Below are 13,897 nucleotides of genomic sequence, written 5' to 3' on the forward strand. Positions count from 1 at the left end.
ACACTGGTTCAAGTTCCAACATTATTGCCCTACAGGGATAGAAATTTACTATTTATTACAAAGCTATGTCCTACTGTTACAGCCCCTCATCATGACAGCATTTTATTTTAAACACATCTACATAAAATTTATTTCAATTCCTCAAATGTAAGGCACCAGAATGTAATGACAGAACCAGAGTTTACTCGTTTACTGTTTCTTGAGCAAGTTGGAAGATGCCCACTCCTGCTTTTTCAGATGCACTGACTAAAAAGGCAGGCAGCTTGCAGAACCTTCTGTTGCTTCCCCAGCCCCCCCAAAACCTTCAGAAGCACAAACCCATCCAAATGCCTTATGAAAACAGGCAAGACTGGCATAAGAAGTCTTCTGTATGTTTAGACTTGAAAAAACAAACTTTGTGCTCAAGTGTTTTGGGTCTATGGGGTGGTTTCTTTCTTCATCAGTACATTTGTTTTTCTGAGCATAGCTACTGCTTATACTGTAGAGTTTACTGCTACATAGGTATAGGGGATACTTGCACTGCATATCAGGAACAGAATAATACCAGTTACTGGTTCACTTCTCCAACTTACTGGCATAATTTAAGCTGGAAATCAACATGTTATCAACTAGTAGATGTACTTTAACAGAATCCAGAAATGTAGCCTCTTTTGTTACCAGGTGCACAGTATATTTGCAGTTTTCTCTGTAACCGAAAGTCTTTTAATTCACTGAGGGACAGAAAGTATAACTGTTCCTTCCCTGACAAAGCCGGAAGAATCCTTTCCTAATGCTTTTAGATTATAGCTAGTTAAAAACTCCAGTTTCCATTGACTAGCTTGAGCAGCCCTTTTGAAATGCTCAGGTGTCACAGGCAGGGTTATGCCTATCCAAACTGAATACATAGTGCCCATAGCTCACTGTGCTGCTGCTCTTTCATTACAGCTCTTCGAAGTGCAAGATCTTTCATATTTGTCAGCAGTACAAAACCATTTCCAAGCAACTACACCATGTCCTCAATAGGAAAGCTTTTCAAAGGTAACTAAACCCAAACCAGGGTCTAAACTTCCTCAAATACAGTTCATGCTCCAGAGTTGTATGCCAGGATTTCATTAACAAACTCCAATGCACCACATACATCAAAACTGCCCTGTCAGTCAGCAGAAGTACCTGTTTAGTCCTGTCCCTTGTACCTGCTTCAGAGGAAAGCCACAAAATATCCATTAACTCTGAAAGCACATCACACACATTTTCCTCATCTCCTGACAGTTTGCTCTAAAGCATCGAAAGATGTAAACTGTTGATGTCCTTAATGTATGTCTAAGCATCATTATTCACATTTCACTTGTCTAATTTTAATAAGTAACTTACTTCAGGGGGAGCTTCGTTTCTTACAGGAGAACCTCAGCCAGTTTTGCTGTCATGCAGAGGTCACACAGGTGCTGATGCTCAGCCCTGTAACAGCCCTGCAATGAAGAGTTATATTTCACTTTTCTTCATACTGAAAGTGATAATTTTATAGCAAAATGTATTTAATATGTACTGAAAAGAATTTGAGTTATTTTAAGCCTTCAGATGCTTTATTTTACAGCCTCTGGAGGCTACTGATTAACAGAATCAGATGCTGTTCATAAAAAGTGTACATAAATAAAGCTTTTCAATCTTATTCCTCTGTATTGGTGCTCCTGCCACTGAGCTCTCCAAAATAAAAGCACTTCCAGTGTAACACAGATGTTTATATGGTGCAAATTCTGTTTTTGGACAGAAGTGGCCTGTGAGTTTATGCTGCAAAGTCTGTGCCAGAATTACCTCGACGGCAGCTTTCTTTGAGAAACAAACAGAACAAACTCACTCTGCTGCTGAAATCTGCTTCCTTTCCCTTTAGTCTCCTGCGTTCTGAAGCGGCACTTTATCAGCTTGAATTTGAAACAACTTTCTAATGAAAATAACCCCAAATAAACGACCGGCGGAGCTTAACTCCGCGCCCCGCAGCAGGCGCGGTCCGAGCCAGCCCCTCCCCGGTGCCGCCGCCACCTTCTCACCGCGCCAGGGCCGCCTCCGCCTCACCTTCTGCATCCCGGCGCTCAGGACACCGGCAGCCAAGGCTCCCGGGGAGCCCATCCTCCGAGGAGCTCCTGGGGCCGAGCCGGCAGCACCGTCTGCGGAGCGGGTGGGACCGGGCCAGGGCCGGTGGGAGAACAGAAACACACCGAGATCACCTCAGCTCCCCTCAGGAACCCGCGCTGAGGAGCGGCCCCGCCCCCAGGGCGGAGCAGTGTGCAACGCTCGTTTCTCATTGGCTATTCTCACCGCAGCCGGTGCGCGCCGCTCGTTCCTCATTGGCTACTCGCCCCGGGCGCGGCGCGGGGGCGGTGCTGCCGGCTGCGGGGCGGAGCGGAAAGAGGCGGGTCCGCCGAAGCAGAGGGGACCGTGCGGGGGGCGCCCCCTAGCGGCTGGGTGGGCTGCAGCTGCCTGTAGCCGCTCCGGAGGCATGTCAGTGTGTATTGAAATAGGTGCAGGAACAAAACACAGATGTCTCACTTTGGATTTTTCTTAAGTGTAAAAGAAGCCCAGAGAAGCTGTGGCTGCCCCATCCCTGGCAGTGTACAAGGCCAGCTGGATGGGGCTTGCAGCAACCTGCTCTGGTGAAGGTGTCCCTGCCCATGGCAAGGGGTTGGAACTGGATGAGCTTTAAGGTCCTTTCAACCCAAAGCAGTCTGTCACTGTGATTCCTGGTTAGTACTACACACAGTTTGCCACAGATAGACTGACTGTTTATTGTCTGTCATCATATGCTTTGCATTTCAATCTGAGTAAACTTTGGTTATCAGGTTAAAACTTCCTCTTGTTGGTCAGAAAATATGTTTCTGTGCTGATTCATTTCTCTCTTATGCATTGAACAGAGCAGGGATTAATTAACCTGTTTAATACATGATAGCAGCACAAACAGGTTGTAACCAGTGCCATACAGTGGAGAATTAATGCTGGGGAGTGAATACATCAGGAGGCTGAAATTACCATTTAGACTGTGCTCCTGGACACAGGAATAAGGTTACATGTGACAAGTCTGGTCAGAGAGCTGGTACCCAGCCTCTCTGAGGTGCAGGTTAGTAACTGCTGCTCTTTGTAAGAGATTGCATGGATGAATGGAATTGCACTTGGGGTGGGGGGAACCTCAGTGACAAGGAAACATTTGTTAGTTTATGGTTCTTTCTTCATCCTGGTCTGTACTGCTCCCCTGTGCAGGGCCAGAACAGGGCTGGGGCTTCGCTCACTTTAACACTCCCAAGGGACCTGCTGACTTGTGTGGTGGAAAAGGTTTTGGCTGAGTTTAAGTTCCCTGGTATTTCACTGCCCTTCTGGAGAACAGAGCAGGAAGAGCTGAAGCTTTGGTGAAGCAAATGGTTCAAACAATATGTGCTTCGATAGAGAAGAGAGGCTTGAGGCTTGCTGCCCCATTGCAGAGACAACAGGATGTCTGAAGAGCACAGGTCAGGCCGGCAGCAGAGGAAAAGAGCTGTAGTGTGCATAAGCAACAGTATGTGATTCATCAGAGTTGGCTACACTGAAGCTGGGGCCCTCAAAAAAAACTGAATTACATAGATGGAAAAATACCTTTGCAACTATGAAGGCTGTAAAGGTATGTCAAAATGTAAATCTAAATTTAAAAGTTCAGTACTAAGAATCTGCATTGATTTTTTTAATCTATGAAATACATCATCGGCATTTGCCTCTGAACACCTCTTCAAAAATACCTGGGATTTATGAACAAACACTTATACATACACATAATACATTCTTATTCACTTATTAATTAACTTATTCACTTATTAAACACTTATTCATACGCATAATAATTTCTCCTTCTTACCCAAAGTAAGTTACAGGTGGATTCCAAGTACAAACCTGGAGCTCCATGACTCTGCTTTTGTGCATGTCACAGGATACCCAGTTAATTGAAGTAACTAGTGATCAACATCAGAATAAACCCTTGTGCACACCCATTTGCAAACCCGTTATGAAATATACTTTTATTTACGTTTAGTTGTAAGCAGAGAGGTACATTCTGACTGCATTCTGCTGGAGGCTTACATGTTACAGAGCTTCTGTGGTTTAGTGCAGTAGTTTGTCCTGACCTTCTCATTAACACAGTCACTGTAGTCAGTGTTACATTTACCACACTTGCAGCTCACAGCCACAGGGTAGGAGTAATAAGGGATAGTGTGATGAGGACAGCCTGGAATCAGTGCTGTTTGATACAGCATCTCTTTATATGTGCAGACGTTCTGGGACAGAGCACTTTTGAGTAACAGCTTCTTGCCATTGCTGTCCTATAAAGAAAAAAGAAATGCATTGTTTCACTGAAGCATCTATGAGTGTCAGAGACCTCTTTACACTTAGACTAGCGTGAACACATTCAGCATGCTGCTGTTTGGATCTGCAGTTTTGAATCTGTGTGTGATTTGGACTCTCTACTCCAGTATTTCAAATCATATAAGCAAGGTGAACACATCAATCTGCTTGGCTCAGTGCTGACAGTGCTTTGTAAGCTTAGTGGCTACCTGCTAACCAAGGTGCAACATCAAATGCCACACTGAAGCTCACATACAGTTTTTGGCATGTCTACTTGTGAGATAGATACTCTCCAAGCAAGCTGTCGTAGCAGTAATAGGAGTAGAAGTTACCCGAGGAATTTACATCAAATAAGAGTTACTAAATATAGTCTACTTCTCACCCATTCCACCCTGACCCCCAAACTGAATACAGAGGCTCTGCAGTGGCAACAGCAGCCAGTTCTCAGCTGTGTTAATGATGTTAGGAGCTCCCTAGCTCTAGAAGCTTAGCATTTCTCCTCCATACCTTCACAAGCTAACTCCAAACCAGTATGACAGTGTGATTTTTCTGCCTGTGGCGAACACTATTAGATTTGTATCATTTACACCAATTTTCCAGTGAGCATATCACTTGTTCTGCAGTGATGGCTGTTACAGAAACAACTGCCTAAAGCAGAGTAACTCTTTGTACCCGAGTCATGCAGAATCCTGCGCAGATGGTGGTGTTGATGGCCAGGCAGTAGGCACATTCCCTTTTCTCCACGTGGATTATATACTCTGAAGGAGCACAAAGTGATGCTGTTTGACAAACGGTCAGCCCAAAGAGGAGAGACATTGTAAAGAAGGGACTCATGCTGGATGTGGGGAAAACAGATAAACAAAGCAAAGTGTCAATAAAATTAGATGTACCTTCCAGCCGTCCTCTCAGAACTGACAAGAACAGTTATGACAGTCATAGACTAGAAGTAATCTCCACTTTTTAAGCTGCAGCCTGACATCTTTCCCATCTCAGACCTTTAACTGAAACAGTACTAACCACTGGCCAAACAAGAAGGATAAACAGGCCATCACTGACATACCACAAACTCACTTTTCCCCCCCACTAAAGCCTATTACATGAAACTTTCACTCACAAGTGATAAAGTGCTAATACAGAAAATAACAGGAGCTAAAGGACTTGAAAATGTGCCATGTGAGAGAACATGAGCTCCAGGATTAGCCAGAGATGCCAAAATAACCTTGTGGGTTAAAAATAAGTTTCTAAAGAAAGCATCTTATAAAATGTGCAAGAGAGAAGAGAAGCAGCTGTGCACAGCAAGCATTGTGCACTTCCCAGTTGGCTCAGAGGCATGATGAGATGGGAACACTGCCAATAATTAAATGATACAAGCAAATTACAATAAAGAACATCAACAAAGTTCAATTCAACATATCCCCACTTCATCCAGCTGTTGTGCTGACCTCACTCCTCATACCTGCTGGGGGATCCCAACAACAAAGCTTTTCTTAGCTCCAACACAACTCCAGAGTCTACCTTACAACCTCCAAATTACAGCCTTTAAATGATGGTGTCTACAAACACAAGGACATCACCCTCTAGTCTCTTCCAGCTGCCAGGTCCCCATCACAAAAGCCGTTTGTTCCACAGTCTGGTTTACCCTGTAGCTACAAGTCTGGAAAGACCAACCTCTTGTCAGCTGAATTCTTCCCTAATACAGGAACCTGATTCTGCCTTGAGCTGGGAGAAGCAGTGACCCAGCACCAGATCAGTGTGTGCTTTATACTCTCCAGGCTAATTCCAGGCTGATCTTACTGTTTATATAACTGCATCTGAATTGCTGCTTTCTTATCGCAAAGTCATCTATTGAAAATTCATACTGAACCACAAAGCAAATGTGATAGGAACAAATGTCTCCATAATATCCTAACCTGGAAACTGGAGCTGGAAATCTAATTATTTTAACAGTCATTCTCTCATCAGGCTTTTAAACTAGACACTGCTTAAAATAAGTTATTATTGATTAATTTATTCGCTACATAGGACAGCAACATCACAACAGGAAGGGTGGCGTGGAAATGCAGTCATCCTGAATCACACAGGACTAATTCTACACCTGTGTTTTGTGGAAATATAAGGAAGTGTGGCTGACTGTGTGCACTGGTTACTAGGCAGGTACCACTGCCAGAGGCAGCACCACACACAGAGTAACAAATCTCAAAGCACTTGTACTCAGTGGGGTGGGTTTGGTGCAGCCTTACTTATCTGATGAAACAAAACACACAGAGAAATTACCTGGCCTTGAATCTACGGAGCAAATAGTGAGGTTACAAAGCAATTTGCTCTGGAATGGCAATTGATGGGGGAAAAGCTTTGAAGAAACCACTTGTGTAGCACAATAAGAAGCAAAATACTGCACTAACTACTAGTAAAACTGAGATGTCCACACAGGGGGGGAACCACTTATTTTTAGGATTTTGTGTGTGAAAAACCTGAGAGAAGGAAAAGTAAAAAAGTTTGACAAAGCCACTGACCTCTGTTGCTTCATCAGTGTCCGGCCAGCCTTCTCCCTGTGCTTATTCACTGCAGCTCTGCTAACACCTCCCTTCAGTGAATCAACTACTTGCCACTTGGACCTGGATCGGACACATATCTTAAAGCAGGTCAACCACATTCCTGATTTATGTACCCATAAGCAATATGATAGAGTTGAGTTTGAGCTGGTAAATATAGCCCCTATTGGTGTTTAGCTAATTCCTGAATAATACTGTCTCCTTTTCCTGAGATTCTGGACTGCTGCACACAACTTTGGGTCCTGGACTAATTCTCCTTTTTTTTCGGATAACATGATAGAGTTCTTATTCCATTAAGATAAGCCAAACGCTTTCTGTGTTCATTAAGTTTCTACTTCTGGGTTAATTTCTACCATATAACTTCTTAGGAATTAAATATAACTCTTTGTGGCTTAAGGACATGAGCAGAGTATTAATTGTACTCTCAGTAACATCTGTCCATCCACACTTTGCAATGCAAGTGTAACACTTATTTTGCTACATCTCCCATACATTATTTAGCTTTATATTTTCTGACATATTTAAAATGCAGTTAAACATGCAGGTTATATGAGTATACACATACATACACTCATGTATAGATAACAGGTACATATATATACACACACATTACATATACACATATACATGACATAAATACACATGGGTTTGGTTGTTTAAAACTTTAATCAGAGAAAAGAATGTTCATTCTTGGAAATCTTAAAGAGTATTTTAAAGGAATCCTGAAAGGAAAAGGAAATAATTCACAAAACATAATCCTGGAGAGGACAAAACCTGCCCCAAGTAAGAATAAAAACTGGCATTCCTAAAGCAGGAACATAGTGTGAGGCCCTTGCAGCACAGCTGAAGTAGGTGCAGCTGATTCTTCTCTAAATATTCCACAGTGATTTACAAGCAGGGCTTTAGGCATTTGAAGACACTGGTCATGACAGGTTTAACACGTCTTCCACATATCCCTTAAGAATCTAGGCAGAGGTCAGATCACAGTATGAAGGCATATATAAATCTTTTGCTGCTTCAAAGTGCTAATTCCTCTGAGACAATTGGGTGTAACTGAGAGGGTTCAGGTTAGGAGAAAAAAGGATTTGCTTTAACAAGGTTTAGGGAAATGTCTGCAAACAGCAATAGCAAAGAAAATATAACAAGGCTTGAAAGTCTGTCACAGTGAAGATGAAAAAGGGAATGCAACACTAAAAACTAGCAATGAAAAAAAGGAAAACAAACAACAATCACTGTTAGAAGTGAGAAGATGAAGAAAACTTGCTTGGGATGCTGGAGATTAGGAAATCAACTTTTGTGAGCCCAGAGTCCAACAGGAACATCCAGGGCCACTGCTAGACAAAGATAAGCTGTCAGTGCAGAGGAAGTGCAAAGTCTTCCATAAGAACATGTGCATTTGAAAACGTAGTGACTGAACAACCAACATCCAGCTTTGCAACAAAATATATTAAATATTAAATAAATTGTGTAAAGAATAAATATTTTTAAATGAACCCCATTAAGTGGCTAATGCTGATTTCAACAAGTTTGCACCACTGAGGAAATTTCAAAACATTAAGTACTAATATTATGGCAATATTTAAAGAGAGAATGCTGACCCAGGTAACTCTCCACCAGGAAGCTTGACATCTATCCCTGATAAATCAGGTAAAATAACAGAAAGTTGATACAGGATTTGAGCAATAAAGAATTAACAGATGAGAACATAATGCCAGTCGAGATGGTGTTACATAAAATAGGTCATGCCAAACAAACCTGATTTATTCTTTGAGGTGATTACAAATTGGTTGTTAAGGCAATTACATAGATGCAACGGCCTTAGTTCCATCTGTCCAGAGCCCCACTGTCATGAAGATTTAGAGCTCCTAGGGTGGTGTGCTCTGAATGTCAGGAATTATTAATCACTGGAGCAGGTAGTATAATTTCAGCAGTAAATTTATTTGCTGCAACCCAGCCTCTGAATGCCCTGCAGTGCATTACAGGAATCTCTGAGTGTTGAGAATGAAAATTCATCTATATGGAAGCACAAGAAACTAGTCTGAATGGACCCTGAGACTGATGTAACTGCTGCTGCTCCTCACACTCAGGTTAGCTCCACAACAATAATGGCCACAGAACCTCTTGGCTACTACCTCTTCTTTGCTGGCATCATTTTAGCCCGCCCATCTGTCAGAGAGGCACTGACCATTACCAGTGATAACACACATTCACATTTCTTCAGTAACTTACATGAACTGTTAAGCTGGTAGGAAAGCTTTTCCTTGACTGTCCTACTGGACATGATCATAGAGCTCATTCATTACTGACCCCTCTGAACACTTGATGGGGGCAAGATCCCACTACCTCCTGGGAGCAGCAAGACAAAACACTGTGGGCAGGATAACAAAGTCCAGTGTGGCAATCTATGAGTGCCTGAGGTTTATTCATCCAGTTTCCTAAAATCCAGAGTTACAAGTCTGATGCATATGGATCCTTTTCTCTGGTTGCCCCATCACTGACCTGCAGACTGTTCAGTGATAGATGTTTTAAATGTGCTTTTACAGCCACCAGCTTTGTAGCCCTGTTCTGGAACAGCCAGTTACACTGTTAATTATTTATCTTTAACCTTTCTGTTAACTAAAGCAATCCATTCACTGACATCAGTTACTTTACTTTTTCATTAAGTGAAAGACAGGATGCTGATGTTCCATGAGAAGTGTTTCGAGTGATCTCTGTAAACAGAATTCAGTAATAGTGAAATTCATGGGTTCATTACCCAGGTATCTCTCTAACAGGCTAGAGATTCAGTGCATACCACGAGCTTATGTGTACAAGTAACTTAGGATTCTTTGTGATTGACCAATGCCTAAGATAAAAGTAGGAACAATGCGCAGAAGGTATCACATTATTCCTACTCACTCTTTCCCTGTTTGCACAAGGAAACCTTTGTGATCTTATGAGCAGGTTAATGTACTGAGTAACTCCTGTTTCCACTGCATGCAGTGCTGTAGATATTAAAATTAAACCATGTCCATGCTTGCAAACAGCAGGCAATTATAAGCTATGCTGATGAAAACCAGACAAAGCCCATCAGATTTCTAAACAGATTAGTATTCTGGTAGAGGAATTACTTCCAACCCCATACTGTTGCAAACCTCCACTGATAAAAGGAAATAAGATCCTAATATGCTGTCATAGAAACAAGTGGGTTTGCCAGGTTTTGCATTTAAACAGAGTGCAGCTGCTGAATTTCCAAAGCAAGTCTCTATAATAGCTGGAAACACAGCTCTCAGCTCTTCAATTTCCAGATCCACAGATGACCGCTATTCCCTTTTGTTCCTAGGATTAGCTGCAGCATTTCCTATCCACCACAGATTAAGGCAGCAATTCTCTTTCTTTGTTGTGTATCATATGCCAACAATCTCCATTTATGGTCTGAAAATATACAATCCTTTTTGATGTTTGGCTCAGATGATAGAAGACTTTGTATTTGGTTTTGGTTCTTTGGAAAGTGCTGGATATTTCTTTTATTGTTGGGCCCACTGTACGAGAGGATCTGGTTTGAGACCATCTTATGAACCTGAATGTACACAAGTCCATAGGCCCTGATGAAATCCACCCGTGGGTCCTGAAGGAGCTGGTGAATGAAGCTGCTAAGCCACTGGCCATCATATTTGAAAAATCATGGCAGTCAGGTGAAGTTCCTGATGACTGGAAAAAGGGAAATACAAGCCCCATTTTCAAGAAGGGGAAAATTGATGACCCAGGGAATTACAGACCAGTTAGTCTCACCTCTGTGCCTGGCAAAACCTTGGAGCAGAGTCTCCTGGCAGGCATGCTAGGGCACATGAAAAACAACAAGGTGCTTGATGACAGCCAGCAGGGCTTCACTAAGGGGAAATCCTGCCTGACCAATTTGGTGGCCTTCTATGATGGGGCTACAAAAAGGATGGACAGGGGTGGAGCAGTTGATGTCATCTACCTGGACTTGTGCAAAGCATTTGACACTGTCCCACACGACATCCTTGTCTCTAAATTGGAGAGACATCAATTTGACAGGTGGAGCACTCAGTGGGTAAAGAACTGGCTGGACGGGCACATGCTAAGAGTTGTGGTCAATGGTTCAATGTCCAGCTGGAGACCAGTAACGAGTGGTGTCCCTCAGGGATCGGTGTTGGGACTGGTCTTGTTTAACATCTTTGTCACTGACATGGACAATGGGACTGAGTGTGCCCTCAGCAAGTTTGCCGATGACACCAAGCTGTGGGGTTTGGTTGATATGCTGGAGGGAAGGAATGCCATCCAGAGGGACCTTGACACGCTTGTGAGGTCGCTGATGCCAACCTCATGAAGTTTAACCATGCCAAGTGCAAGGTCCTACACGTGGGTGGGAGCAGTCCCAGGCACAGCTACAGGTTGGGCAGAGAAGAGATTCAGAGCAGCCCTGCAGAGAAGGACTTGGGGTGTTGGTCAATGAGAAAATGAACATGAGCAGCTTCAGTGTGTGCTTACAGCCCAGAAAGCAACTGTATCCTGGGCTGCATCAAAAGGAGCGCGGCCAGCAGGTCAAAGGAGGTGATCCTGCCCCTCTACTCTGCTCTTGTGAGACCTCACTTGGAGCATTGTGTGCAGTTCTGGTGTCCTCAACATAAAAAGGACATGGAACTGTTGGAACAAGTCCAGAGGAGGCCACGAGGATGATCAGGGGACTGGAGCACCTCCCATATGAAGACAGGCTGAGAATGTTGGGGGTGTTCAGCCTGGAGAAGGCTGCGTGAAGACCTCATAGCAGCCTTCCAGTATCTGAAGGGGGCCTACAGGGATGCTGGTGAGGGACAGTTCATTAGGGACTGTAGTGATAGGACAAGGGCTAATGTGTTGAAACTTAAATAGCAGAGGATTAGACTGGATAAAAGGAGGAAATTCTTTACTGTAAGGGTGGTGAGGCACTGAAATGGGTTGCCCAGGGAGGTTGTGAATGCTTCATCCCTGGCAGTGTTCAAGGCCAGGTTGGATGAAGCCCTGGGTGATATGGTTTAGTGTAAGATGTGTCTGCCCATGGCAGGGGGGTTGGAACTGGATGATCTTAAGGTCCTTTCCCACCCTAACTATTCTATGGTTCTATATACAATCACTACACTGAAAACATTTAAAACCCCAAACATCTGAGAAGCCTTCTGCAGTGTTCAAATGACTGGACCCACCCAAGAGCACAACAATAAATCTGTGATGAAGATCTGCCCTGCAGACTTGAATGCTATGTGTCCATTTTCTAGGGATCTTTTCTTACATTCCTGAAGGATTCACAAACATTTATTAATTTCCATTTGCTTTTCCTGTGCAAACTGGATTAATGCCTAACAAAGTTGCTTATATTTTCAGTTTCATTTACTATATATAATCTGTGCACAGAAACAGGCACCATATGAGGCAAATATGATTGACATCCTTCCTAACTGATTATATTTCCTGTAGGATTTCTATTGTGATAGTACCAAGATTTCTGTAGTTTTGCAGACGATTTATACACCACAGTACACAACACACTCATGGTATCAGGATGCACCACAGATTCATAACATAGCCATGACAGTACTGGAAAATGACAAGGTCCTGATTACTCACTGTTGTAGTGGGCAGTTCAGACTTGAGTTCTTACCTGTTCAAGTGGCAAGACTTTTCTCCACGTTCCAGACAATTACTGCAAGACTCACTGTGACATGCAGAAGCTCTTACAATAACCAGCATTTCTAATTCTTACTGCTTGTTCCTTGTCATTTCTTCTCGTGCAGTGTCAGATACTGTACCTACACCACTAGACTGGAAATCAGGTTTGGGAGATACCAAGAAAATCCATTAATTTGTCATCTAAAGTCTCAATTAACAATAATTTAAAATCTATTTTTTATAGCAAGGCATTCAAGTATGAATATGGGAAGGCAGCTTGATGTGGATTTTGAATCTTAACTTCAAGATTGGAAAACTGTAGTTCATGGGTCTCTGTGTGGGCCCTGTCTGAGCAGACTTTATAGGAGAAGTCTCATTATATTCAGAAACAACTAAAATTCTTTGTTTTTCTTGTTCAGTAACTAACTTAGCAGATGAGTCTGCATATTTGTTGAATCAGATGTCAACAACAGCCGAAATTAGACATAAGCCATCTTGAAATGAAGTAATAAACACTGGCAAGTGTTTGGGTCTTGTATAAAACACCAGCCATTTTAAAATAAATGTCAAACTGCACATGTAAGTTGTGTTTCCTTTTTCCTGCAGGGGAGCTGAAGAGATATTAATAGAATCCCAAATTAAAATGAGGACACTGACCTTGCACAACAGTCCCTGTATCCAGGCAAAAAAGAAGTAATTCATGTATCTGGGAGGGGTTTAAATGGATTGTTTTACACTACTACAGTAAAATAATCTTTCCTGGAAAGAAGAGACATCTGGAAGTTGTGTGTTACAAGCAGCTTCTCTGTTCTGCATTTGTCCTAATTTACACTATTAAACAGATTTATTATATAAACTTAATATTCTGCAAACATTTGAAATCTTTCCAGCAAGAAAAGTCGTTCAAACTTCTCAGAAAATCTGCTTGTGTAACAGATCCCATTCCCCAATACAGAGAAAAATAACAGTATATTTTTTCAGATCTCTAGAGAGTATCTGTCAGTTACATACAATAAAAAATCATTACTAATATCACTGCCAACAGATAAATCATAAGGAACCCAAGCTACAAGACTATACCTTAAATTGCTACACAAAAAGAATGAAATGCAGATGTTTTCCTACCCACTTTAGACACATCCAGGATTTTGATCTTTCACAGTAATTTAAGATGTACCTGTAGTTTTCCTGTTGTCTCTAAACTCCGGAGCAGGTTGTTGTTGTTGTGAAACTAGCATTAATCAAGGATTAACATAGAAATATATGTTGTTCTAAACTATTATGCCTATGTGGCAGAACCTGTTAATCCATAGAAAGGCTGCCTGGTAATTTATATCAGTGTTCTTATCCAGAAAGCAACATTTGGT

The 13,897-nt window shown here is 42.3% G+C and overlaps 1 protein-coding gene across 2 annotated transcripts; it reads right to left on the reverse strand.

The window, feature by feature from the left end:
• Window positions 1-3,983: 3,983 nt before the first annotated feature.
• TSHB (thyroid stimulating hormone subunit beta) lies at window positions 3,984-12,553 on the reverse strand. 2 transcript variants are annotated; one of them, XM_031054672.1, is made up of 3 exons: window positions 12,523-12,553; window positions 5,005-5,167; window positions 3,984-4,310 (listed from the first exon to the last, which is right to left on the reverse strand). In XM_031054672.1, exons 2-3 carry the CDS (start codon window positions 5,164-5,166, stop codon window positions 4,068-4,070), a joined length of 405 nt encoding a protein of 134 aa, XP_030910532.1. In that variant the 5' UTR covers window position 5,167; window positions 12,523-12,553; the 3' UTR covers window positions 3,984-4,067. The 2 variants fall into 2 exon arrangements, with proteins under 2 accessions (XP_030910532.1, XP_030910531.1); XM_031054671.1 differs by lacking the exon at window positions 12,523-12,553 and adding an exon at window positions 6,846-6,890.
• Between the last annotated feature and the right edge of the window lie 1,344 nt (window positions 12,554-13,897).

The sequence above is a fragment of the Melopsittacus undulatus genome, chromosome 16 (assembly GCF_012275295.1).
Source record: "Melopsittacus undulatus isolate bMelUnd1 chromosome 16, bMelUnd1.mat.Z, whole genome shotgun sequence".
NCBI classification, from domain to species: Eukaryota; Metazoa; Chordata; class Aves; order Psittaciformes; family Psittaculidae; genus Melopsittacus; species Melopsittacus undulatus.

Bases quoted from the DNA above. Each gene is read 5' to 3' on its own strand.
- TSHB (XM_031054671.1), bottom strand. The intron at 4,311-5,004 runs GTACAAAGAGTT...TTTTCTTTATAG, and splicing joins CAGGATTCTGCATGACTCGG to GACAGCAATGGCAAGAAGCT.